The sequence below is a fragment of the Heteronotia binoei genome, chromosome 1 (genome assembly GCF_032191835.1).
Source record: "Heteronotia binoei isolate CCM8104 ecotype False Entrance Well chromosome 1, APGP_CSIRO_Hbin_v1, whole genome shotgun sequence".
NCBI lineage: Eukaryota > Metazoa > Chordata > Lepidosauria > Squamata > Gekkonidae > Heteronotia > Heteronotia binoei.
Genome location: NC_083223.1, coordinates 113,923,901 through 113,951,642, shown reverse-complemented (window position 1 = coordinate 113,951,642; position 27,742 = coordinate 113,923,901). Strand labels below are relative to the sequence as shown.

At 44.6% G+C, this 27,742-nt stretch overlaps 1 protein-coding gene across 1 annotated transcript; it reads right to left on the bottom strand.

Moving 5' to 3' along the window:
- Positions 1–793: 793 nt before the first annotated feature.
- On the bottom strand, positions 794–27,742 carry C1H6orf58 (chromosome 1 C6orf58 homolog). Its single transcript, XM_060258685.1, has 6 exons — positions 27,353–27,742; positions 24,761–24,847; positions 13,826–14,010; positions 12,630–12,751; positions 12,049–12,287; positions 794–1,121 (listed from the first exon to the last, which is right to left on the bottom strand). Exons 1-6 carry the CDS (start codon positions 27,699–27,701, stop codon positions 1,033–1,035), a joined length of 1,071 nt encoding a protein of 356 aa, XP_060114668.1. The 5' UTR covers positions 27,702–27,742; the 3' UTR covers positions 794–1,032.

The following is a 27,742-nucleotide window of genomic DNA, read 5'->3' as shown; positions in this document are numbered from 1 at the left end:
CTTTGAATGCTGTGCCTGCATTCTTCATCTTTTTCTCTCTCTCCGATTTCTATTGGATTGCAGTGTATATATGCTGATTGGTTAGTTTCACACTGGGAGTGCCTTTTGAAATAGGAGATTCTTCCAGCTGAATTTACTGTGGGATTGCCATTACTGTCCCCCCTCCCTTTATCAGTAGTCAAGGAGTTTGCTGGAGGAAAAAACCACACTGGCAGACACTGCTTTAAAAATTTAGGGAGAGAGGGGGGAGGTGGCGATGTCAGTGTTTTGCGGCCTGTGTTGCCTCCATTGTTATTTAGAACTGAGATGACAAAAGAACTAAGATGACAAAAGAAGATATTATTCTCACGTTTGAAATGTTTGTGGGCAGAGTCAATTTAAAAGGGAACTTTTTTTTTTTCAAATACAAAATTGCTCCAAAGAAGAATCAAACTTGCTGCACTAGCTCAGCATCCTAACAAACCAAACAAATGTCTCCTACTTCAAAAAAATGTGCATAGCGTGAAACTGACCAACAAGAACAGACCAATTAGCCTACCAGGGGAGGGGAAAAGTCCGAGGAAATGTTTCTACTTTTAAAGGCTTGGAAGCTAATTAAGAAACTACGGAAACTTGGAAACTACGGAGATACAGCAGAGTGACAGCAGAATGCTGGGGAAAGGATGTGGAAGGAATTTCAAAATCTGATGGGAGAGTGGGGTGAGTATGCGAGTGAATATGGAAGCAGGTTTTTGAAGCAACGGAGGTGGGAGGTGAGAGCTGTAGTAAACACAAAAGCAGAAAGGGCCAGAGTTAGCCATGCTCCTACATTTAGCTATATCCCATTGTGTTTCCACCAAATGTGTATCAACTAACTTGATCAGCAGTTTAGAACTAGAATCAGAACACAAGAATAAAGAAATGAGGATGAATTGAGAAAATTAAACAAATATTGATACAAATTGAGATTTTGACTTTAGCCAAATACTATTGCATAGTCAGTTAAGATAATCAGGTTTATGTAGAGCTGAGCTTTCTCAAAGACTAGTGCTCTTAAACCACACTTTCAATAAGGGCACGTCCTGCTTTCCTTCCAGCTTCTGTAGACATTGCCATTTTCCATAACACCGACAAAGTTCCTCCTATGAAAAAAATATAGAGTGGTTATCAGAAACACTACAAAGCAGATTTCATTTAACACTGAATTCTAGAGCTTGTGCTTGGAACTAATTATGTGAAGTCAAAAGAAGACTATTCCTTTCCCTCAGCTCCTCTTCATAGAAAAATCTACCTCCAAATTTCAGAGTTGAAACAGAACTCCCCAACCTCAACTGTGGATGGAAACTTTCCTTAAAAATAAATTATTGAAGAAAGGAAGAATGGAGTGTAATTGATATGCTGTGAAATGTTGCTAGGATTAGAAATTATACTTATTGGTTTTAACTTTCTTGAGACTCTCTGTTTATGTATACATAGTGGTTTACACACTTAAAAAACTCTGTGGTAGGTTTTCCTGTGCAATAACTTTACCTACTACATAACTTATCTGCACTCAAACTGCAACTCTAAGGGCACTTTTCCAGGATTAATCCCTACTGAATAACATAGAACTTCTTAAAATTGTTTCCTCAGTGCCTTAGTCCTTAAAGGTTTAGCCATCACATGAAAATCTGTTTGCTCGGGCATTCTGCTACTGGGTATTATTTGTTTGTTTGTTTGGTTCAATTCCTATCCTGCCGTTCCCATGAACTGGCTCAGGACAGGTTATAGCATTGGTTTAAAAAAAATAAAATCAGGCTTTAAAAGCTATAACATCCATAACCCTAAAAATGATGGCATTCAGACTATTTCAACTGTTTCCATAGTGGCCCAGTATAAACAATTGCAAACAGAGTGAGCAGAATCCCTTTAGGGAATCCAGATGATAGATATACTATCCTCTGCCTAATCAGGGAAGGGGTTATCATCCAAGTCCTCAAAAGAGTGAAGCCCAGAGCTTTTTTTGAGCAGGAACGCACAGGAATGCAGTTCCGGCTGGCTTGATGTCAGGGGGTATGGCCTAATATCCAAATGAGTTCCTGCTGGGTCTTTTCTGCAGAAAAGTTCTGTGCAAAACAATGGTAACATCAGAGGGTGTGACCTAATATGTAAATGAGTTCCTGCTGGGCTTTTCCTATAAAAAAGCCCTGGTGAAGCCTTTAAAGTTGGTAATAGCTGGTAATATAGTGTTTTGTTCTGTTGAACTATTGTTATTGTGCTTTTTTGTTTCCCATTTTTGTTTTGTTGTTTTACAGATTTTATTGGCACTGCTTGTTAATAACAGTATATTTTAAAAAGTCATTTTGTGAGCTGTTTTGGACATATTTTGCTGAGAATTGGGCTAATTAAATGAAACATTAGAAATAATAGCCAATTTTAAACAAAACATAAGAGCAAGAGTGTTATCAAATGCTGTAACTTCTTGAGGTTGGCCTTTCCGGGGAACTTTAAAGTGTTATTTGAGAACTTTGCTGCTTGTGCTCTGTTTCGTAATGGCCAATGGCTATACACAATAATTTTTTGACTGACTGACAGACTAAAAACATTTACTTTTGTTAAAGTTGCATTTGGGAAAGAAGGAGGCATAATATAGTCTGATTTTGTCAGAAGCTGAGTAAGGAAGTGAAGGGAGACCACCAAGGAAGAACCTGAGGAGGAAAGCAATGGCAAACCACCTCTGCCTTGAAAACCATGTGGGGCTCTGACTTGACATCTCTTTATGCACAAAAATTTATCTTCCAATGCCTGCAGTAAACGTATTATCTCTCAACACCTGCATTAAACTTACTTTAAGTGCAGAAAGGTGTAGGCTTAACAACTTCCTTATTCTGGCAGAGCAATTTTTTTTTAGCTCCCTATTGCCTTTAGCATATCCTGTTGCCTTTAACAAATCCTGTTTAACATATGCTGTTACCCTTAACATATCCTTGTTGCCTTTAACATTGGCCGTTTTCGCACTTAGCGTTTGCTCCCCTTTTTCCGCGGCGCAATTATGTCCGGATCATTTTTCTCGTTTTCCCACTAGTGACTCTTTGCGGAGTCGCCTTCCCTGAAGCCCCGGCTCAAATCGTTTTCCCACTGGCATCGGCTTGAGTTCGATGCCCTGTCAATCATTTTTTTTTTTAAGCGCAAGTCTGGTTGCGTAATGACGTACTAACGTACTAACGTAACATCGAGCTGTTCCCTCCCCTTCTTTTCTTGGACAAACCGCATCACGTGTGCTGCTGCTGCTTATGGATTGGCTGCAGCTGTAGAATCCTCCACAGCCCTTTATGTATTAACGGAAGCATTCACAGTGGAGAATCCTAGCACTAGATTCCCCCCCCCAAAATTCTGAAGCACTAGATCCCCCCCCCCCAAATTTCCTCTGCTCTCTTTCCCCTCCCCGGCTGGCGCTTGCAACGGGGACCTGACTGATTCCTGCTGCCATAGCTCCCCCCCCCCGCTCCATTCTCTCCTTCCCCTTCTATGGCGCGTGTGAAGAGCGAGGTCGCGTCTATTTTCTAACCGAGCGGAATGTAGCCAGGGAGAAGAATGCAGGACTCCAACTTCCCATTTTATACATGGCGATTTTGTGCAGGTCCAGAAATCCTGGTGGCACAGCTGAGGGAGGCATTCCCTTTTTAAAACACACACGCATGAACGCTTTGGCCCGCACCGGCACTAGATTCCCCCCCCCAACAATGGTCGTTTTCGCATTATCGAGATAACGCAACAGCGAAATAACGCAACTAAAGTCAATAATAATAATAAAAATTCTAACGAAACCAATTGAAGTGGCAATTGAGGCTATTCCAGGAGGGTTTTTTTCTTAATTTCGAAATTTTTTTTGTTAATTTCGAAATATCGCTATTACGCAAAACTGTGAAGTTTAAAAAAAAAAATGGCCGTGCCGGCACTTTGGGGAAGCGCCGCGAAAGGCTGATGATTGGCCAAGCGGGTGGATGGGGTGGGAGGACGGAAAGGGAGAGGGTGACGCCCACAAAGCAGTCGATCCGGCGTGGATGGATTTCACACAGCAAACTCCGCTGAGTGGATCCGGAGTGGATCCGGAGGTTTTCGGAAACTCCGGCAACATGCTGAAAAACATACTCCGGCGTAAAATCCCTGAAGCACCGGAGCAAAGCGCAGCGCCGGAGCAACATGTGCGAAATCCAAGAGAAGATCCGGAGGTAAATGGGGCGCTACGCCGGAGCAAACGCTAGTGCGAAAACGGCCATTGTGTCAGGGCATCATCACCATCAGAAGCAGAGGGCAAGAGAACTGCAACTTTGGAACAGAGGAAAGCAAATCTGCCAAACTTCCTGTAGCCAGTCTTTTCATGCAACACTGAAACACATTAAAGTCTGCACATGCTGCACATGAAAAGTGACTATTCAATACATTCATGCAAAACATTAACTTGGGCTGCCTATATTTTAATCCACTTTCTTTTATATCTAAATTTAATTCTTCATGTGTATTATATCATCTTTGGGGGCAGGAAGGCAATTTAAGTAGCAATAAATCTAGGGTTGCCAAGTCCAATTCAAGAAATATCTGGGGACTTTGGGGTGGAGCCAGGAGACTTTGGGGGTGGAGCCAGGAGACAGTGGGGGCGGAGCCAGGAACAAGGGTGTGACAAGCATAATTGAACTCCAAGATAGTTCTGGTCATCACATTTAAAGGGACAGCACACCTTTTTAAATGTCTTTCTTCCATAGGAAATAATGAAGTATAAGGGCACCTTCTTTTGGGGCTCATAGAACTGGACCCCCTGGTCCAATCGTTTTGAAAATTGGAGGGTATTTTGGGGAGAGGCACTAGATATTATACTGAAAATTTGGTGCCTCTACCTCAAAAAATAGCTCCCCCAGAGCCCCCGAAACTTCCAGATCAATTCCCCATTATACCCTATGAGAAATATTTCACATAGGGAATAATGACATTTCCCTCTTCTCCACACACACCCCTTCTCGCAAATCTGATGTAGGGGATTGGCTCTCTACTCACCAGCCAGCTTCTTCACAGTAACACAGACACAGAAAGTTGAAGCCTTTCACCACCTCCGGAGGTGCAAAGGCACATGGTCCTTTGGGGCGGGGCAGGAAGCAGTCTGGGAAAGCTCCGGCTGCTGCGATGGAGCTGGGTGGGAAGGGGAGGGGCAAGGAGAAACTGCTGCAATCTGAGGTGAGCAGGGAAGTGAGGTGGAGAAGCATCAGGGATCGGTGGGAAGGGAAGAGGAGAAGCTGCTGGGTTCTAGGCTGCGTGGGAAGGGCCGCCATTCCCCCCGCTTTCTGGATTTTTACCAAGTGGGGGGAGGAGGAGGCTCCAAATCGGGGGTCCCCCGCCCAGGCGGGGGATTTGGGAAGCCTAAATAAATCTATTTCAGTTATACTGTAGAGCAGGGGTGGTCAAACTGTGGCTTGGAGGCCATGTTGCTCTTTCATACATATTTTGTGACTTTCAAGGCCTCCACTGCTCTGTTGGCTGGCTTGGAGAAGGCATTTCTCTCTTTAAACTACTTCTCCCAGCCAAGGCAGTCAGTGGCTTGGAGAATGCATTTAAAGTTAAAGTTGCTTTCTTTCTATGTCTCCATCCCCATCTATTTTCTTTCCTTCCTTCTCTCAAACACCTGACATTCATGTCTTGTGAGTCTCAAACACTTGATGTTAATGTTTTGAGGCTCCCAAACATCTGATATTTATGCTGTGTGACTCTTATGTAAAGCAAGTTTGGCCACCCCTGCTATAGAGGTAATCTCTGTTAACATCCTATACTTCCTTAAGTATTAGATGATAAGTTTAATAGTATTTGCATTAAAGACTAAGCAATCATCATATTAAAATCCTGTTATACAGCATGCTGTATCAGTTTCTTTAAATCCTCGTTGCAGTTTTATATGAATGCCTTTAGGACATTTATCTTGCCTTGTTTAATCGGATTTAAATCTTAACATGGAATCTACCCTTGCTTCTTCTAACTGCAAATCTATCAAAGGAGTTTTTTCCATCAGAGTTTCTTTCTTTTTCCTACTCTCCTTTTCTGTCACTATCTTTCCCCAGCTCTCTGTCTTTCAGTCTTCCACTCCACTTGTTCCCCAATAATCTTTATCCTACCCCTCCCCCCACCTCAAGGGGAGGTGATCTCTCCATATGGGATTTCTTAACCTGGAATTGAGAACCCTGCAGCCTCTAGATTTAAAAAAGACAATGGGGAGGGGGGAACCAAAGTAGCTGACATCATTCTTCTAATTTCTCCCCCCCCCCCTTTGTTCTGGACAACAACCCTCTGAGGCTTCCCTATCACCTTCTCAGGCAACCATCTTGGGGTGAGACTGAGGGGAGGAGGGAGAAAGGGAGTGAAAAACAGTAAATGTGGAACAGCTATGGCTTCTGAGGCAGTGCCAGGCTCCCTGGCTATTGCATTGCTGACATCATTCTCTTCATTCCTCTCCCCCCTTTAATCTGAACAACATCCCTGTGAGGCTTCCCTATCTCCTTCTCAGGCAACCATCCTGAGGCAAGGCTGAGGGAAGGAGGGAGAGGGTATGTCTTAAATTGGCTTTGAAAACTTAACAAGCTAAGCATTAGTCAAATAATAATAATAATAATAATAATAATAATAATAATAATAATAATAATAATAATAATAATAATAATAATAAATTTATTCTTATATCCCGCCCTCCCCCGCCAAAGGCGGGCTTAGGGCGGCTCACAGGCATGGAATTCCATGATTCAATAAAACAATACAATATAAACAACAATTTTAAATAATCAATTACATAATAAATTAGTTAAAATAGATAAAATAGGTGCTAAATTACTATGAGTCATAATATCCACAAGATGGCTAGGTGGCTACACATCAGTTTAGCCAGGTTCTGTTTCAAAGGCAAGCTGGAAAAGAAATGTTTTGCAAGCCCTGCGGAATTGATTCAGGTCCCGCAGGGCTTGTACCATCTCTGGAAGATGATTCCACCATCGAGGGGCCATTGCTGAGAAGGCTTGCTCCCTGGTTGTCTTCAATCTAGCCTCTCTTGGCCCAGGGATTGTTAAAAGATTTTGAGAGCTGGATCTCAGTGCTCTCTGGGGAACATATGGGGAGAGGCTGTCCCTTAGGTAGGCAGGTCCTCGGCCATATAGGGCTTTAAAGGTGATGACCAGCACTTTATAGCGAACACGGTACACAACCGGCAGCCAATGAAGATCCCGCAGCCCAGGCCGCACATGTTCCCACTGTGGTAGTCCCAATAGCAGCCTGGCCGCCACGTTCTGGACTACCTGAAGTTTCCGTGTTCGGTATAAGGGCAGCCCCATGTAGAGGGCATTGCAGTAGTCTAGTCTTGAGGTGACCGTTGCGTGGATCACAGTTGCTAGGTCGCTGCACTCCAAGAAGGGAGCCAACTGCCTCGCCCTCTTGAGATGAAAGAAGGCGGATCTAGCAGTGGCAGCTATCTGGGCCTCCATTGATAAGGAGGATTCCAGTAGCACTCCCAGGCTCTTGACTTTGCGCACTGGTATCAGTGACGCACCATCAAAAGCCAGTAGGGTAATCTCCCCTCCCGGTCCGCCGCGGCCCACACAAAGGACCTCAGTCTTTGCTGGATTCAACTTCAGCCCGCTCAGCCTGAGCCAGTCAGCCACAGCTTGCAACGCCCGGTCCAGGTTTATAGGGACATCGCCAGCCCGGCCGTCCATCAATAGATAGAGCTGGGTGTCATCTGCATACTGATGACAACCCAGCCCATACCTCCATGCAATCTGGGCAAGGGGGCGCATGAAGATGTTAAACAACATAGGGGAGAGGACTGCTCCCTGAGGTACCCCACAGTGAAGTGGGTGTCTCTGAGACAGCTCCCCCCCAATTGCCATCCTTTGTCCCCGACCTTCAAGAAAGGAGGAGAGCCACTGTAAGGCTAGCCCCCGAATTCCTGTGTCGGCGAGGCGGCGGGTCAGCAGCCGATGGTCGACCATATCGAATGCAGCCGATAGGTCTAGCAGCAGCAATACTGCCGAGCCGCCTCGATCCAGTTGTTGTCGGAGGTCATCCATGAGGGCGACCAAGACTGTCTCCGTCCCATGGCCCGGGCGAAAGCCGGACTGGCATGGGTCTAAGGTGGAAGCGTCCTCCAAAAAGTCCTGTAACTGCAACGCCACAGCCCTCTCAATAATTTTGCCCAAAAAGGGCAAATTTGAGACCGGTCGATAGTGTGCCAATTCGGCCGGGTCTGATGAAGCTTTTTTCAGGAGAGGGCGGACCAATGCCTCTTTCAGGGGTGTTGGAAAAGCACCCTCTGAAAGGGATCGATTTATAATATCCCGTATAGGATATCGTAATACCTCCAAATAGGTATGGGGAATATGATTCACACTAGAAGAAATCTGTTGTCGCATGGCTGCCCAGCTTTTATCAACTAATCAAAGCAGGGCCTCTGAACATGATCATGTAAGTTTGTATTTAAACAGGAAGTTGCCCTGAACCCATTCTGTAGGCCTTCAATGGTGTAATCCTATGTAGACTTAAAGATAATAGGTAAAGGTAGTCCCCTGTGTAAGCACCAGTTGTTTCCAACTCTGAGGTGACGTTGCTTTCATAACGTTTTCACGGCAGAGTTTTTTTACTTAGACTGGAGTAATTTTGCATAGGGTTTCATTGTAAAGTAATAACTAGCACTTTGGATTGTGCTGTAAGTCAATCAACCAGTGAAGATTGATTAATGCTGTGGAGTAATATACACTATATACTCTAACCAGTAATTTTACTGCTGCATACTGCCCTGTGGAAACAGGGACAGTCAGTAGAAATGCTTTGGGTTGAAATAGAGGTTCCAAAAGGCAATTTAACTATGGGAATTTGTTATTGCCCACCAAATCAAAAGACAGAGGATGACTATAATATGATGGAAGGCTTAAAGATGGTGGCTAGACGAAAAAACTGTGTCGTCATAGGTGATTTTAACTACTTGCATATTGATTGGGTCAATATGTGTTCTGGTCAAGAGAAAGAGACTGAGTTTCTAGATGCTCTCAATGACTGTGCTATGGAGCAGATGGTCACAGAACCTACGAGGGGTGGGGCGATCCTGGATTTGGTCCTAAGTAATGCCCAAGACGTGGTGAGAGATGTAAAAGTGATCGCACCGCTTGGGAGCAGTGACCATAACGTTATTGATTTCACTATTTGCATTAATAGGAAGTTGCCCCAAAAGACCAGCACAACCACGTTTAACTTTAAAAGGGGTAAATTCTCTGAGATGCGGAGGCATGTGAAGAGGAAACTGAAAGGAAAGGTAAATACAGTCAAAACCCTTGGGAAAGCTTGGAGGCTATTTAAAACTACAATCCTAGAAGCACAGATAAAATATATACCACAAGTTAGGAAAGGTACAAACAGGTGTAAGAGAAGGCCTGCATGGTTAACAAACAAAGTAATGGAAGCTGTAAAAGGTAAGAAGGACTCCTTTAAATGGTGGAAAGCTAGTCCAAGTGAAATTAATAAAAGGGAACACAGGCAATGGCAAATCAAATGCAAGACTGTGATCAGGCAGGCAAAAAGGGACTATGAGGAGCATATTGCAAAAAACATAAAGACCAACAATAAATATTTCTTCAAATATATTAGAAGCAGGAAACCAGCCAGGGAGGCAGTGGGGCCCTTGGATGACCAAGGGGTCAAAGGATTACTGAGGGAGGATAGGGAAATGGCTGAGAAGCTAAATGAATTTTTTGCCTCCGTCTTCACTGTGGAAGATGAGAAGTGTTTGCCTGCTCCGGAACCACTTCTATTGGAAGGGGTGTTGAAAGACCTGAGCCAGATTGAAATGACAAGAGAGGAGGTCCTACAACTGATGGATGAATTAAAAACTAATAAGTCACCAGGTCCGGATGGCATACATCCAAGAGTTCTGAAAGAACTCAATGTTGAACTTGTGGATCTTCTGACAAAAATATGTAATCTTACATTGACATCTGCCTCTGTTCCTGAGGACTGGAAGGTAGCAAATGTCACCACCATCTTTAAAAAGGGTTCCAGAGGAGATCTGGGTAATTACAGGCCAGTCAGTCTGACTTCAATACCAGGAAAGTTGGTAGAAACCATTATCAAGGACAGAATGAGTAGGCACATTGATGAACACGAGTTATTGAGGAAGACTCAGCATGGGTTCTGTAAGAGAAGATCTTGCCTCACTAACCTGCTACATTTCTTTGGGGGGGGAGGGGTGAACAAACATGTAGACAAAGGAGACCCGATAGATATTGTTTACCTTGACTTCAAGAAAGCTTTTGATAAAGTTCCTCATCAAAGGCTCCTTAGTAAGCTCGAGAGTCATGGAGTAAAAGGACAGGTCCTCTTGTGGATCAAAAATTGGCTAATTAATAGGAAGCAGAGAGTGAGTATAAATGGGCAGTTTTTGCAGTGGAGGATGGTAAGCATTGGAGTGCCGCAGGGCTCAGTACTGGATCCCATGCTCTTTAACTTGTTCATAAATGATTTGGAGTTGAGAGTAAGCAATGAAGTGGCCAAGTTTGCGGATGACACTAAATTGTTCAGGTTGGTAAGAACCAGAGAGGATTTTGAGGCACTCCAAAGGGATCTGTTGAGGCTGGGTGAGTGGGCATCAACGTGGCAGATGATGTTCAATGTGACCAAGTGTAAAGTAATGCACATTGGGGTCAAAAATCCCAGCTGCAAATACAAGTTGATGGGTTGTGAACTGGCAGAGACTGACCAAGAGAGAGATCTTGGGGTTGTGGTAGATAACTCACTGAAAATGTCAAGACAATGTGCGATTGCAATAAAAAAGGCCAATGCCATGCTGGGAATTATTAGGAAGGGAATTGAAAACAAATCAGCCAGTATCATAATGCCCCTGTATAAATCAATGGTGCGGTCTCATTTGGAATACTGTGTGCAATTCTGGTCACTGCACCTCAAAAAGGATATTATAGCACTGGAAAAAGTGCAGAAAAGGGCAACTAGAATGATTACAGGTTTGAAACACTTTCCCTATGAAGAAAGGTGAAAACGGTTGGAGCTCTTTAGCTTGGAGAAACGTCGACTGCGGGGTAACATGATAGCGGTTTACAAGATTATGCATGGGATGGAGAAGGTAGAGAAAGAAGTCCTTTTCTCCCTTTCTCACAATACAAGAACTCGTGGGCATTCAATGAAATTGCTGAGCAGTCGGGTTAGAACGGATAAAAGGAGGTACTTCTTCACCCAAAGGGTGATTTAACTTGTGGAATTCACTGCCACAGGAGTGAATATATATAAAATTTTGGCCACTGTGTGATACAGAGTGTTGGACTGGATGGACCATTGGCCTGATCCAACATGGCTTCTCTTATGTTCTTATGTTCTTAGTAGCATGGGTAACTGGCCTAATCATTTTTCTCAAGGAAGAACTTCAGTAGGAAAACTTAACAAAGTTGGATAAAGGTGCTTGGATAACAGGGAAGACATGAGCCTACATCAGCATATCCACACTGCAAACCAGATCCATCAAAGAATGCATCATGATCATCATCCCAAACAATCTCAATCTCTGACTGATCATACTGTCAACAGATAGTACCTCAGTATTGTCTGGAATAAACTTCAGTATGTTTGTTTTCTTTTCATTCTCATTTTGTCCACTACTTCCTCCAGGTACTTGTTCAGAATATCCACTACCTCACCTTTCACCTGAAAAGGTCATCATCAGTGAACCTAAGATAGCTTCAGTCTCAGAGCTGGAACAGAATCATGGCCAGATAACCAATCTCATTCAGAAGGCCTGGAGCTGTCCATCCACCATTCATTGAGCAGTATGACCCCAAAAGGGGGAGATTTACTTAGAAGATAGTTAACTTGTTTTTAAGACCAGGGAAGTTCAAACCCAAGTGCAATCTCATGACAATCTCTTCATGAATGTTGGCAGCATCTTTTCTATCAAAGAAGCATGTACTACTTCAGCTTTAACTTTTCTTCTAGTGTTACATCTAAATGTAACTGGAATGAATATTAGACAGTAAATATAGACTTTGTAATTGGCTAAACCCATACTCATTTTCTCATTCGTCTTGCGAAGAGAAGAAAGCAGAAACAGCACATTATTTTGTGTAGGAGTGAAGTCACCAATCGATGGGGCTCTATCTCTTTCAAGTAGTTGTCGTGGTGGCAATCCAGTTTGGAAATGGTTTGTAGTCATCTGATCTGTGGAAAAACGTGTGGCTGCAATGAAATCCACTGCATTACCCCAGTCTTCTCCAAAAGCACTTTCAGGGCCACTCAGGAATTTTAGTCTGGAAAAAAATGAAAAATAAAATGAAAGGTCATATAATTTGTTTCAAGATCATTCAATCTGGTGTGATGCTTGATCTACCAGTAGGACAGTGATTTCTGGCCTAATGTGAGGGCAGGTGTACACAAAGGGTTACACAGGGCAACAAAATGAAAAGAGGTACTCAGTTGCACCTTAAGGCGAAATTCCCTCCCCCCCTCCCCAATATACTGCATAGTGGGATGGCATCTGTATATCTGATTCAGGATTGCATATATGTTTGTTTTCTGTTTGTTTGCATAAAATAAAATATATTAACCAGGAATACATATAGTAAAGAATGTGTTTTGGATTTTTATCTTACCGATTTTGACACTTTGGAAGTGCATAAGATAGGGAGAGAACATGAGCTTTCCACATATATTTCAATGCTTCATCTTTTGAGAAGGAAAATGCTTCAGAGTTCCATGCAGTGGATGAGAGATACTAAATGAGAAATATATATAAGGCTGTTAAGATGTTTAATGATTATTATTTATTATACTTTAGTTGGTCAATCTAACTGGCAAGCTTGAAGATGTTCGTACTCAGAAAGCATAATGATCAGTATAAAAATACTATTATCCAAGGTACTGACTTCCTGGTAGAAAACACCAGGAACTGAAGACTTCTTCAAGGACAGAAACTATAGTTAGAGAACAAAACTGTTTTTGTGATTCTTCATATTTTGTACTTCCCTGAGTGGTGGAGAGTTCCTGGATTAATCTGGTTTCCTGTTAATGAACAAACAGTAGAAACTTATGGTTTGTTTGTAATTAGTATGTTTACAAAAATACAAGACGACCATAAGCAGATGAAAAGAGTCACTTCCACATTATTTATTTATTCTATTTTTAGACCACTGTGATGAATTCAGGCTATTCACCTGGTAGATGGGAACAGTTTACACTGATTGGCTGAGCAGCAGCCGTGGTTACCAAATGTATCAGTTTTGAGAATGCTTGCAGAGTGAGGGAAAAATGCCTCACAGAGTTAGTTCTGTTGGAGTACTGAAGCTGTTCAGAGCTGGGAGATAGCTCTGGTATTAGTTCAGTCTGGGGACCGAGGAAGACAGTTGTGAAAATCAACCAAGAAGGAACTGAGACAGCTTGTGGGCTGAGTTCCTTGAGAGGCAGAACTGGTTTTGGAGTTCTGTCTGAGAGAGTGATAGAGTTTTTGTGAAGAAACTCTCTGGAAGCAAAGGAGAACTGAAGGCTCTGCCAAGGAGTCCTGTCAGCACATCAAGGCAGACTCCTGTTTAATTAAGAACACTAACACACACAGAAATGAGGGTTAGATTCTTGTGGCTGAGAAGAAATCCGAGGATACAGACAGGGAAACTAGCTGGGTGGGACTGAGACACAGTATTGAAGGGCTTGGCAGTAGCACTCAAAGATGTTAGTCCTGTATGCTAGTGAAGGAGGGGATTTATCTGGCACAAGTCAGAAGTCCTTTCTTTAATTAAAGTAAACAAACAAATACTGTCTTCTGACATAATATATGAGAAGAAAAATAGTTTACCTTGAAGTAGTTCCTCCATCCAGCCATAACTTTTGGTGCCTGATTGTTGCATTCCACTGTGTTATGACAAAAGTCATCTCTTCGCTCATCTGGTGGTAGCATTTCTACCTCATATGGTAAGTCTCCAAAGAAACCACTTTCTAGAGCTCCCAGAAATGGAATAATTGCTAGTGCATAATTTGCACCTGTAGCAGTAAATAGAAATCAATATATCTAATATCAATATATTTAATTCTCAGCATAGCCCCATCTGTGATTTTTAAATCCAGAGATTGGGGCTATGGACACACAAGACTGATCTACAAATCTGAGGAAAGCCCCAGGTTTGCAGAAGAACTTGAAATAAAAAATACAAAGCCCCAAAATGATTAAAGGAGTGCCTGTAGCTTTAAGAAACAGATGCTCTCAGTGGCTGTTAGGCCTTTCTTGCTGTCAGGAAAAGGCAGGGCTCAGTGGGGTCAGACCTGGCGGCAGCAGTCCCCATTCAACTTGATACCACTTGACTTGCATGCCTTCCCCCAAAACAGTGTGATACAGTGGCTAGAATTTCAGTATATGATCTGGGAGACCAGGGTTTGAATCCCATTCTGCCATTTGGTAACCCTGGGCCAGTTACACATCCTCAGTCTAACCTACTTTACAGGTTTGTTATGAGGAGAAAATGAAGGAGAGGAGAATGATACAAGCTGCTTTGAGTCCCTGTTGTGGAGGAAGGCAGGGTATAAATGAAGTAAATAATATATATAGCTGAAGATGAGGGGCAGATACATGGTAGGAATAGTTGGTGGGTAGGAAGGTTTTGTGCACTGAATTTAGCATTCACGATGGCTTCGTACATTTCAGAGCTACTGCGGGAAACCATGGGATACCTGGATGGACCTGTACTGCTTGAAGGAACCAATGAGCGGCTGTGGCGGGAAACTCAACTGCAGTAATTTTGTATGGACTCAGGGGGGTACTTCTTTGCACGTTTTATAAGCGGGGTCTCAGCCCCACCATCTTGTCTTTTGCTAGAACTGTGTATGAGAAACAATGAGAAGACTTATATGGGCATTTCTGCCAGGAGCCAGAAGGACTGAGCTTGGGGACTCGGGAACAATGGGCAGCAGGATCCAAACTCCTGCTGCCCTACTCCAATCGCGGGCCCCCTGCTGATTTGAATGATCCAATAATGTGCTTGTGCAGGAACCTTGAGTTGTATATAGTTAGTCCTGTGGTCCCAGTTAACCAGTCTTAGAGTGCAGCCCTATACTATGCTGTACTTAATAAAGAACATAAGAACATAAGAGAAGCCATGTTGGATCAGGCCAACGGCCCATCCAGTCCAACACTCTGCGTCACACAGTGGCAAAAAAAAAATTATATATACACACACACTGTGGCTAATAGCCACTGATGGACCTGTGCTCCATATTTTTATCTAAACCCCTCTTGAAGGTGGCTATACTTGTGGCTGCCACCACCTCCTTTGGCAGTGAATTCCACATGTTAATCACCCTTTGGGTGAAGAAGTACTTCCTTTTATCCGTTTTAACCTGTCTGCTCAGCAATTTCATCGAATGCCCACGAGTTCTTGTGAGAAAGGGAGAAAAGTACTTCTTTCTCTACTTTCTCCATCCCATGCATTATCTTGTAAACCTCTATCATGTCACCTTGCAGTCGACATTTCTCCAAGCTAAAGAGTCCCAAGCGTTTCAACCTTTCTTCATAGGGAAAGTGCTCCAGCCCTTTAATCATTCTAGTTGCCCTTTTCTGGACTTTCTCCAATGCTATAATATCCTTTTTGAGGTGCGGTGACCAGAACTGCACACAGTCCTCCAAATGAGACCGCACCATCGATTTATACAGGGGCATTATGATACTGGCTGATTTGTTTTCAATTCCCTTCCTAATAATTCCCAGCACGGTGTTGGCCTTTTTTATTGCAAATGCACACTGTCTTGACATTTTCAGTGAGTTATCTACCACGACCCCAAGATCTCTCTCTTGGTCAGTCTCTGCCAGTTCACACCCCATCAACTTGTATTTGTAGCTGGGATTCTTGGCCCCAATATGCATTACTTTGCACTTGGCCACATTGAACCGCATCTGCCACGTTGACGCCCACTCACCCAGCCTCAACAGATCCCTTTGGAGTTCCTCACAATCCTCTCTGGTTCTCACCACCCTGAACAATTTAGTGTCATCCGCAAACTTGGCCACTTCACTGCTCACTCCCAACTCTTAATCATTTATGAACAAGTTAAAGAGCAAGGGATCCAGTACTGAGCCCTGTGGCACCCCACTGCTTACTTTCCTCCACTGGGAAGACTGCCCATTTATACTCACTCTCAGCTTCCTATTACTCAGCCAGTTTTTGATCCACAAGAGGACCTGTCCATTTACTCCATGACTCTCAAGCTTTCTAAGTAGCCTTTGATGAGGAACTTTATCAAAAGCTTTCTGGAAGTCAAGGTAAACAACATCTATCGGGTCTCCTTTGTCCACATGTTTGTTCACCCCCTCAAAGAAATGTAACAGGTTAGTGAGGCAAGATCTTCCCTTGCAGAACCCATGCTGAGTCTTCCTCAATAACCCGTGTTCATCAATGTGCCTACTCATTCTGTCCTTGATAATGGTTTCTACCAACTTTCCCGGTATTGAAGTCAGACTGACTGACCTGTAATTTCCCGGATCTCCTCTGGAACCCTTTTTAAAGATGGGGGTGACATTTGCTACCTTCCAGTCCTCAGGAACGGAGGCAGATTTCAATGAAAGATTACAGATTTTTGTTAGAAGATCCACAAGTTCAACTTTGAGTTCTTTCAGAACTCTCGGATGTATGCCATCCGGACCCAGTGACTTATTAGTTTTTAATTCGTCTATCAGTTGTAGGACCTCCTCTTTTGTCACCTCAATCTGACTCAGGTCTTTCAACACCCCTTCCAAAATTAGTGGTTCTGGGGCGGGCAAAAAGTTCTTGTCTTCCACAGTGAAGATGGAGGCAAAAAATTCATTTAGCTTCTCAGCCATTTCCCTATCCTCCTTCAGTAATCCTTTTACCCCATGCTCATCCAAGGGCCCACTGCCTCCCTGGCTGGTTTCCTACTTCTAATATATTTGAAGAAATTTTTATTGTTGGTATTTATGTTTTTTGCAATATGCTCCTCATAGTCCCTTTTTGCCTGCCTGATCACAGTCTTCCATTTGATTTGCCACAGCCTGTGTTCCCTTTTACTAATCTCACTTGGACTGGTTTTCCACCGCTTAAAGGAGTCCTTCTTACCTTTTACAGCTTCCATTACTTTGTTTGTTAACCATGCAGGCCTTTTCTTATGCCTGTTTGTGCCTTTCCTAACTTGTGGTATGTATTTTATCTGAGCTTCTAGGATTATAGTTTTAAATAGTGTCCAAGCTTCCCCAAGGGTTTTGACCGTATGTACCTTTCCTTTCAGTTTCCTCCTCACATGCCTCCTCATCTCAGTGTATTTACCCCTTTTAAAGTTAAACGTGGTTGTGGCGGTCTTTTTGGACAACTCCCTATTTATACAAACAGTGAAATCAATAACATTATGGTCACTGCTCCCAAGTGGTGCAATCACTTTTACATCTCTCACCAAGTCTTGGGCTTTACTTAGGACCAAATCCAGGATCGCCCCACCCCTGGTAGGTTCTGAGACCATCTGCTCCATAGCACAGTCATTGAGAGCATCAAGAAACTCAATCTCTTTCTCTCGACCAGAACACATATTGACCCAATCAATCTGCGGGTAGTTAAAATCACCTATCACGACACAGTTTTTATTTTTAGCCGCTATCTTTAAGCCTTCCATCATATTATAATCGTCCTCTCTCTTTTGATTTGGTGGGCGATAACAAACTCCCATAGTTAAATTTCCTTTTGGGCTTTCTATTTCAACCCAAAGCATTTCTAAAAGGGAATCTAATTCTGTGACCTCAGTCTTACTGGACCGTATATCCTCTCTGACATACAGAGCCACCCCACCTCCAACCCTTCCCTCTCTATCCTTCCAATATAACTTATATCCAGGAATCACCGTGTCCTACTGATTCTCCTCATTCCACCAAGTTTCTGTAATTCCCACAATGTCTATGTTTTCTCCCAACACTAAACATTCCAATTCACCAATTTTACTTCGAACACTTCTAGCGTTTGCATACTAACATCTATAATTTCCCAGGCAAGCTAGGCCCGCCACCTTCCTCCTGCCGCCTCGAAACTCAGGCAGACAGTCCATACTGTTTGTCACCTTCACAGTGGACAACTCTGGTTCATTACCCGGTAGAAAAATAGCAGCCAACCCTTCATCTCTTTGAGATGAGTCCTCCCGAACCAGAGACATTTCATCTCCTGTCAGCTTTCCCCCAAGATTTAGTTTAAAAACTGCTCTGCCACTTTTTTGATTTTAAGCGCCAGCAGCCTGGTTCCATCCGAGGACAAGTGGAGACCATCTCTTTTGTACAGCTCCCGCTTGTTCCAAAAAGCATCCCAGTGCCTAACAAACTTAAACCCTTCCTCCTTACATCGAGAGGGCTGTGGCGTTGCAGTTACAGGATTATTTGGAGGACGCTTCCACCCTAGACCCATGCCAGTCCGGCTTCCGCCCGGGCCATGGGATGGAAACAGTCTTGGTCGCCCTCATGGATGACCTCCGACGGCAACTGGATCGAGGCGGCTCGGCAGTATTGCTGCTGCTAGACCTATCAGCTGCGTTCGATATGGTCGACCATCGGCTTCTGACCCGCCGCCTCGCCGACGCAGGAATTCGGGGGCTAGCCTTACAGTGGCTCTCCTCCTCTACTGATGGACGCCCGGACTGGCGATGTCCCTATAAATTTGGACCGGGCGTTACAAGCCGTGGCTGACTGGCTCAGGCTGAGCGGGCTGAAGTTGAATCCGGCGAAGACTGAGGTCCTTTGCATGGGCCGCGGCAGACCGGGAGGGGAGATTACCCTACCGGCTTTTGACGGTGCGCCACTGATACCAGTGCGCAGAGTCAAGAGCCTGGGAGTGCTACTGGAATCCTCTTTATCAATGGAGGCCCAGATAGCTGCCACTGCTAGATCTGCCTTCTTTCACCTCAAGAGGTCGAGGCAGTTGGCTCCCTTCTTGGAACGCAGCGACCTAGCAACTGTGATCCACGCAACGGTCACCTCAAGACTAGACTACTGCAATGCCCTCTACATGGGGCTGCCCTTATACTGAACACGGAAACTTCAGGTGGTTCAGAATGCAGCGGCCAGGCTGCTAACGGGACTACCTGGGTGGGAACACGTGCGGCCTGGGCTGTGGGATCTGCACTGGCTACCGGTTGTGTACCGTATTTGCTATAAAGTGCTGGTCATCACCTTTAAAGCCCTATATGGCCGAGGACCTGCCTACCTAAGGGACCGCCTCTCCCCATATGTTCCCCAGAGAGCACTGAGATCCAGCTCCCAAAATCTTTTAACAATCCCTGGGCCAAGAGAGGCTAGATTGAAAACAACCAGGGAGCAAGCCTTCTCAGCAATGGCCCCTCGATGGTGGAATCAACTTCCAGAGATGGTGTGAGCCCTGCGGGACCTGAACCAATTCCGCAGGGCTTGCAAAACATTTCTTTTTCAGCTTGCTTTTAAGACAGAACCTGGTTAAACTGATTTGTAGCCATCTAGCCATCTTATGATTATGACGTATAGTATTTTACAGCACCTATTTTATCTATTTTTAACTAATTTATTTATGTAATTGATTGTATTTAAAACTGTTGTTTGTATTGTTTTATTTGAATCATGGAATTCCATGTCTGTGAGCCGCCCTGAGCCCGCCTTTGGCGGGGGAGGGCAGGATACAAAAATAAAGTTATTATTATTATTATTATTACACTATCGTCTCATCCACACATTGAGACTTCTAATTTGTGCCTGTCTCTCCTGCCCTGCACGTGGAACAGGTAGCACTACTGAGAAGGCTACCTTGGAGGTCCTGGCCTTAAGTCTCCCGCCTAGCAGCCTAAATTTTTCCTCCAGGACCTCACAACTGCATTTCCCCACATCGTTGGTGCCAACATGCACCACGACCACAGGCTCCTCCCCAGCACTGTCTATCAGCCTATCTACTACACGCGTAATGTCTGCTACCTTCGCACCAGGCAGGCAAGTCACCATACGGTCAGTACGCAGTTTCGCCACCCAGCTGTCTACCTGCCTAAGGATCGAATCACCAACTACCAACCCCCCCCTCCCCCTGCTCAGGGATGGTTCCTTGGCGCGAAAGGATTCCCGCTCACCAACCGAAGAAGAGGTCCCTTCTGAGGGCGCATTCCCCTTATCCTCAGCACGGTGCCCTGTTCCCTCTCGACCCTCACACTCTCTGCAGCAACGGGGCTGCTACGTTCAGAGTGGGGCTCATCTAATACACCCCCGAGAGTCTTCCCCAAGTGCCTAACTGACCGTCTCTGCTTCTCCAGGGCAGTCACCTCGTCCTCAAGGGTAAGAACTCGTTCCCTGAGGACCAGGAGCTCCTTGCATCGAGCACACACCCAAGACTTCTGTCCTTTGGCAGATAGTCATACATGTGACACTCAGTGCAAAACACTGGAAAGCCCCCAACGCCCTGCTGGCATTCTATCTTCATTTTATATATATATATATATATATATATATATATATATATATATATAGTCCTCTTTAAATGCTGTTTGTTTAAGTGGCTCCCCTTCTGGAGGGTCAACCTAGCTTACCTTAACTTACCTTATTGGGAACTTACCTTATTGGGAGAACAAGGAAATCAGGGATCTGGGTTCCTGGTCCTTAGGGAGCCCCCAGGCGAAGAGCCCTTTAGCTCTCGCCTTTCGGCTCGTGCCAAAGGCTCGTGCCTTTGGCAAGGCGCAGCTTAAAATGCAAAGAGGGTGGAACAGAGGCACTCCTCAGCAATCAGCAGCAATCACTCTCAATCTCTTTCTCCTTTAGCCCACTCAACCAAACAAAGAGCAAACAAAGACCAAACAAACAGCAGTTCCCCAGCTATCACAACTCAGAATTTTAGGCAGCCCCACAAACCTCAGAATGAAGTCCTTCAAAACTCAGAAATTCTCAGCAATTTCTCCAGCTGTCTCAGCTATCAGAGCTGCTCTGCTCCCCTCAGACCTCTGAGAGTTATGATCACGACCACCTCGCCTCTTCATTGCATTGAACCCACTATATTATAGCTAGTATCTATAGACATAAAACTGGTTTCATGTTAGGAAATCCCAGCTCCTTCATTCGTTGGGACTGGGTGAGACTGCACTGCATTAGCAATCTATAGACATAAAGCTGGTTTCATGTTGGGAAATCCCAGCTCCCCCATTCGTTGGGACTGGGTGAGACTGCACTGAATCAGCAATTGGATAATGAAGGCTCCAGCATCAGATTGGCTTCCCTATTGGCTCTACTCAGTGTCACCCACCCACTGTAGACTGTGAGATGCTCCCCCAACTGCTAAAACGAACTTGCCTCAGACAGAGGCACATCTCCACTGTTTCTCCAGTATCTTTTGCAACCTTTGGCTTTCCTATTGTCTCTACTCAGTGTTACCTTCCCACTATAGACTGCCAAACGCTCCCCCAGTCACCAAAATGAACTTGCCACAGACAGAGACACATCTTCACTGCTTTCCCGCGACCTTCTTTGGCAAAAATTTGGCCCCTTCCACTTCACAGCAAAAAAGGCGCAAAGCCTCTCTGAAGCCCAAGTCTGAGGCCTTCAGCTCCTTCAGCTTAACTTTGACATGGCTGCCAGCAATGGCCCTCTGCCCCAAGCTTACCCAAGGCCTGGCCCTGCTGGGAGTGTTTCCTGCCCCCTGGGAAGTGCTAGCCAGAGTCTGTTGCTAGATAACCCAGACTACTTTTCTCAGTAAAGGGAGAGGCCTTTAGTAGTGAGTGGGAAGACAGCATGGCTGGGGGGCATTAACCCAGAGGCCTTTAGTAGTTGTTGGAGAATTCCTAAGGTATTGCTACAGGCCTCTGAGGGAGAGACCTTTCCTCCTGGGGAACAACTGTTGCCAATCTCCAAGTGAGGGCTGGAGATCACTCAGAATTACAACTGTTCTTCTTTTGGAAGTGATCAGCTCCCCTTGAGGTGGGGGGGAGTATATGCCTTCACTTGGGTGGGTGGGAAGACAGCAAGGGTGGGGAGGCACTAACCCAGAGGCCTTTAGTGATACCTTTCCAGGTTGGTGGGAAATTCCTGGAGATTCTGGAGTTTGAGGAAGGCATACAATTTAGGGATTCAGAGTGGGGTCTGCCAGATACAGGTTCTTGCTGTGAAAGCTGACTGGGTGACTTCGGACCAGTCAAGGGCTTCCAGCCTAACCTGCTTCGTAGGGTTGTTGTTCAGATCAAAAGGGGAGAGGACAATGATGTAAGCTACTTTGGCCCCCCTACACACACACTGTGAAGAAGGATTGTTCTTTTCCTATGTAGAAACCTGAAGTCAGAGGGGCAGGTAAAGGGATGGCGCCACCTGGGGTTGGCTATTCTATGCCTGGCTTCTTGCTACTGTTCAGCAGCAGCCCCCCATGACAGCCACTGTGGCATGGGAGTTAAGGTTTCAGAGTGGGATTTGTCAGACCCAGCTTCTTGCTATGGAAGCTGACTGGGTGATTCTGGATCAGTCACAGACTCTCAGCCTAACCTGTCTCACAAGATTGTTGTTCAAATCACATGGTGGGAAAGGAGAATGATATAAACTACTTTGGTCCCCCCCCCCCCAATTGTGAAGAAAGGCTGTCATTTTCCTGTGTAGAGGCAAGAGGAAGGCAATGGAAACCTGATGTCAGAGAGGCAGATAAAGGGAAGAAGATAGGGTTGCCAACTCAGGTTAGAAAATTCCTGGAGATTTAAGAGGTGAGGCCTGGATAGAGTGGCGTTTGAGGGGGTGGGACAGACAAGTACAATGTCATCTCCTCCTGGGGAACTACTGTTGCCAAATTCCAGATGAGGGTTGGAGATCACTCAGTATTACAACTGTTCTCCAGATGGCAGAGATTAGCTCCCCTTGAGGTGGGGAGAGAGTGAATGCCTTCACTTGGGTGGGTGGAAAGACAGCAAGGGTGAGGGGCACTCACCCAGAACCTCTTTCTAGAGCCCAATGCACTTTTTCTCCACAACAGGCCTTATTTCTATTATAGTCAATAAAGCAAGTCCTGTGTTGAACTCCGCTGCATCAGAAGGACAGAAGGAAGGGGGAGAAAAGAACAAAGGAAAAAAAGAAATAGTACGGGGAAGTAGATATAAAGGAAAATCAGGTGCTCCTTGCAGATTCTTATGGATTCACCAGCACATAACTAGGCCTGGCCTGGTCCTCACAACTGAGACATTGACCGAGTTCTCACTAGCCTTGTTTGGGTCTTGGAGCTCTCCCCCCCCCCCGCCCCGGGCCCTTCTTTCTGATTTTGCACAAGCTGCCCCAGGGAGGTTGCAACTTGCCCCACCTCTTTCCCTTGGCAAGCAGAAACCGGTTTTCAGAGGATCTTATTTGCTGCAGGAAAGAAGTGGGGCAAGTCACAGCCCTGTGGCAACTTGTGCAAAATTGGACAGAAGCGCTGAGGGGGCAAGGGCTCCAAGACCAGAACAAGCCTAGTGAGAAATCAGTCATAGTTTTCCTGGGTAGAGGCTGCCATGGAGAGGCAAGGAGCAAAGCAGAAGATTGAGGAAGGAGATGAAGATAAGATAAGCTGGTGAGAAGAAGGATGAAGAGAATCAGAAAATTGGAGAGGATATGGGGGCTTTCAGGGAAGGGAAAGAGAAAATAGTGGAGAAGGAGAAAATGAGATTTCCCCCATCAAATCCTTATAGTCCAAGCTTGTTGATACGTCTAATTTTCAACATGGCCAAATCTATGTACTTAAATTCATAGCCTGGAACCATTAACAGATAAGTCAGATATTTCTACAACCTGAAAAAGCCTAGATTTTAAGTTAAATCTGAAATCTAAAGTAAAATAAGTATATTGTGGGAGGGATTAAACTTCCCCAAAGCAATAGAAGGAGCACTTGTAGCTTTAAAAAACAAATGCCCTTAATATCTGTTGATAGGCAATATTGCCAGAAAAAGGCAGGGGGTGGGGGCAGGGCACTTTCCAGGGTTAGTTTGGTCATTGAGGGAGAATTTATTGAGGCCAAGTCTGCAACAACCACTGGGAAACTTGCTGCCACCCAGGCTGAATGACTCACTCAGATTTGGCTGCTTGCTACTCTTCAACAACAGTGACAGTGTAGTATAACAGACAGAGTTTCAGGCTAAAATCTTGGAGACCCATATCTGAATCCCCACTCTGACACAGAAGCTTGCTGAGTAACCTTAGACCAGTCATGAACTCTTAGTCTAAGCCTTGCAGGGTTATTGTGAGGATAAAATGGAGGAAAGGAGAATGATAAGATACTGGATTTATATCCCACCCTATACTCTGAATCTCAGAGTCTCAGAGCAGTCACAATCTCCTTTACCTCCCGCCGGCCCCACAAGAGACACCCTGTGAGGTAGGTGGGGCTGAGAGAGCTCTTACAGCAGCTGCCCTTTTAAGGACAACTCCTATGAGAGCTATGGCTGATCCAAGGCCATTCCAGCAGGTGTATGTGGAGGAGTGGGGAATTATACCTGGTTCTCCCAGATAAGTAAGGTTGCCAGTCCCCAAGTGGGGACAGGGGATACCCCGGTTTGGAGACCTCTCCCTGCTTCAGGGTCATCAGGAAGTGAGAGGAGGAGGAAAATGTCTGCTGGGCACTCCTTATTGTGTAGAAATCAGCACTCTATGTCAAATACAGATGAATTAGAATGTCAGCGATTAATTTTCTGCTATTATAGGTGTACTAGAGTGGGAGTTTTAAAAAGTAAAGATCTTGCTTTTACAGAACATTTACTGGGCAATAATGCTTAGTAGACCATTCAACGTTTTCTGAACACAATGCATACTTACAAGCCCACCAGCTGTGTACAGATATGTACAGATTTACTCCATCTTCATGACCACAAGATGTAAAATTTAGCGGATCTGCTAGTCTGCCTGCAAGACAATTCAGCAGAGCATTCATTTGAAATATGTATTTAAATGGCAAGGATTTTGACAGAAGGTCCAGGACTTTGGTAAGATTTAGATTACTGTTATTTGCATTGAAAAAAACTTCTTCTTTTGATTAATTTAATAGAGATATGTTTCAAATTAATTGGGTTGGATCCAACCAAATTTTCTGCTGGCAAAAAAAAGAATGAAGGATCCACTTCAACCAACAGAATAAGGGATTACACTGGGGATCATCTGACCTGAATCTACAACACCCATGTTGAACTGGACACAAATGAGCGAGAAAGCTGGATGGATCCCAACCCACCATTCGTTTTGCAATATCCTGTTTCATCACTCTTTGCAACCTTGTTTATATGAAATATTGGGTCACTGGCCTCAGCTTTGGCTGTGGAACGACATTCAACAAACATTATCAAAGTGTATAAATAATCCTAGAAAAGCAAGTTGCACCATTCTCAGAGGTGGGATAAAGAGCAAAATGCAGCTGAAACCATAACAGTTATTCATGTGTTATATGGCAAACCAAGAATCATTTGGACTCCCTAGAGAGATAGTTGAAAAGCACAAGAATTGTATAAATAGTATTTGTAAGCTAGTGATAATTCCAGATGGTTTTTAAAGCATAGAATTGTAATTTATCCCAGACCATAGAGCTAAAGTTTCATTTTTATTATGAGTTTTAAAACATAAATGTTGCGATATATGAACATGAACACTACGGGCACTTTTTCCTTTGTATTAAGCTTTGCCCTCAGATACATTGCCATTGCCACATAGTCAAATCTCATTTGGTATACAGGCCCTGGAGCTAGGTTTTTTTCCACCCAAGGAAGAACCTTGTGCCAGTGCCCCCCCCCAGTAGTGTCCTCCCGTGCGTGTGAAGTGCGTGCATGCCACATTGACATCACCCAAAACTGACATCATCGCGATGGCACATGGTGTGCCCCCTGCACTGTCCTGCCTCCCCCCCAGCTGTGATGCACCATGCCTTGGCTCTTCCGCTCCGCCTCCCCCCCCCAGCGCCTTGGCCCCACCAGCTGCGACACGGCGTGCATCTTATCCTCCTTCTTCTAAGAATGCACTGGAGGATACTTCTCCCCCCTCCTTTCCTGAACCAGAAGGGAGGGGGAGCCAAGCCTCCTCCAGCACATTCTTAGAAGAAGGAGGATAAGATGCATGCCATGTCGCAGCCAGTGGGGCCAAGGCATGGCATGTTCTGATTACGCTGGGGGGGAAGGTGGAGCAGAAGGGAGGGGGCAGCGACCTTAAAGCTCAGAAACAACACTGGCTCTGAGTTCGGAGCATGCTGGGAAGGGAAAGCCATGTTGTTTCTCAGCTCTGAGGGATTGGGGGAGCTCCTCTGACCCCTCAGAGCCAAGAAAGGTTCAGGGACAGCACGAGCAGGGACAGGGAGGGGGCATCTGCCCAAGGCATTGTGGGAGCCGTCGCCCCAGGCTGTCGCCTAGTTTGTCAACTCCCACGCACCAGTCTGTTTCTATATAATGGAGATTTTTTTTTTTTGTCATAATGTTATTCATTTACTTCTGCCTTCCCCCAATATGGACTCATTGTCTTGCAACATTTCCCCCTTCTTGATTTAATCCTCACAACAATGCTGTCAGGTAGGTGATGCTAAGAGTGTGTGACTGACCCCAGTTCACTGGGCAAGCTTCTATTGCAGAGAAGGGATTCAAGCCACCATCTTCCCAATCTCAGACCTCCACTCTATGAGCAATGGTGCAAATTTAGTTGCCCATTGAATTTCACATAGGACTTATTTACAGTTTCTTTACTGCTGCCGTGACGGTAGTAGAGGTAGGAAGAGTATGCCCTTTGGGGGGGATAGAGGGACTAATTGAGGGGAGCATAACTGCCTGATGTAAATATTTTTCTCCCCTTTTGAGGATCCCATGAATTTTTATTCAAAGAGGAAGGCACAATGCATATGGTGCAAAAAAAAAAAAAAGTGAAAAGAAGTCCTCCCTGTTTTAGCCCATAGTTTAAAAACTGTCAAGATGGCTCCTGTCGATTAAAACAAGGCAAATAATACGAGATACAAATAATACAAGAGAAGCAGCATATGTTATAACATAGATAGGAAGCACTTATAAAGATCATTGGCCCTATTTAATTATAAATTTGTAAACACAGTATAAAATTGGAGTTATAAGGCTATACATATGCAGAAAGCTAGTAGTAGCTCTCTATAACGTTAGATAAATAAATCATGCATCAAAACATCTGAGTAGCATAGTAGCAATGAAGAAAAAAAAAATACTACCATGGAAGAAACTAAATGCAGACCCAGGCATCAAAACCCTATAAAAATAGCTTGAAAAATCAGTATATTTTCATCTGGCACCTAAAAGCCATCAACTTAATGCCAGGAAAAAACCTATAGTCTGGGAGGTGCAAACAGCACAACAGAGCACGATATGTCAATGGTAGCCACCCATCTCCTTTGAAGGTTCAGTGCATACATACCAGACTGGTATTGCCAACCATGTTGCAGCGGCAAACCCCAGAGGATATTGTCTTCATTGTTGGGTCCCAGTGCTGCAAAATATTTAGCGGAATGGTTTAACATGATTTTATACATTCCCAATCTTTCCTTGTAGTTCCAGGCAGCAACCACGATTTTATTGCCTTGCACTGGGTATTCTTCCAAGCTTCCAGGAGCAAGATGCCACAATGGAGGGAAAGCATCACGGTAGCCTTCTGGAGTCCAAGTTTCTGCAGGTGCTAAACTGAGTAAAGTAGCAACCAAAAGAAAGAGAGTGAGATGGCAAAGAAATTGTCTCAGCCCAATAGGAGCCCTGCCTGACAGAACCATCCTGTATTCAGGGCTCTGAGACAGCAATGGCAGATGCTTTT

Bases quoted from the DNA above. Each gene is read 5' to 3' on its own strand.
- C1H6orf58 (XM_060258685.1), bottom strand. From the start codon at position 27,701: ATGGTTCTGTCAGGCAGGGCTCCTATTGGGCTGAGACAATTTCTTTGC. The intron at 12,288-12,629 runs GTAAGATAAAAA...ATTTTTTTCCAG, and splicing joins CTTCCAAAGTGTCAAAATCG to ACTAAAATTCCTGAGTGGCC. The intron at 1,122-12,048 runs GTATGGGTTTAG...TTTTTTTCATAG, and splicing joins CAAGACGAATGAGAAAATGA to GAGGAACTTTGTCGGTGTTA.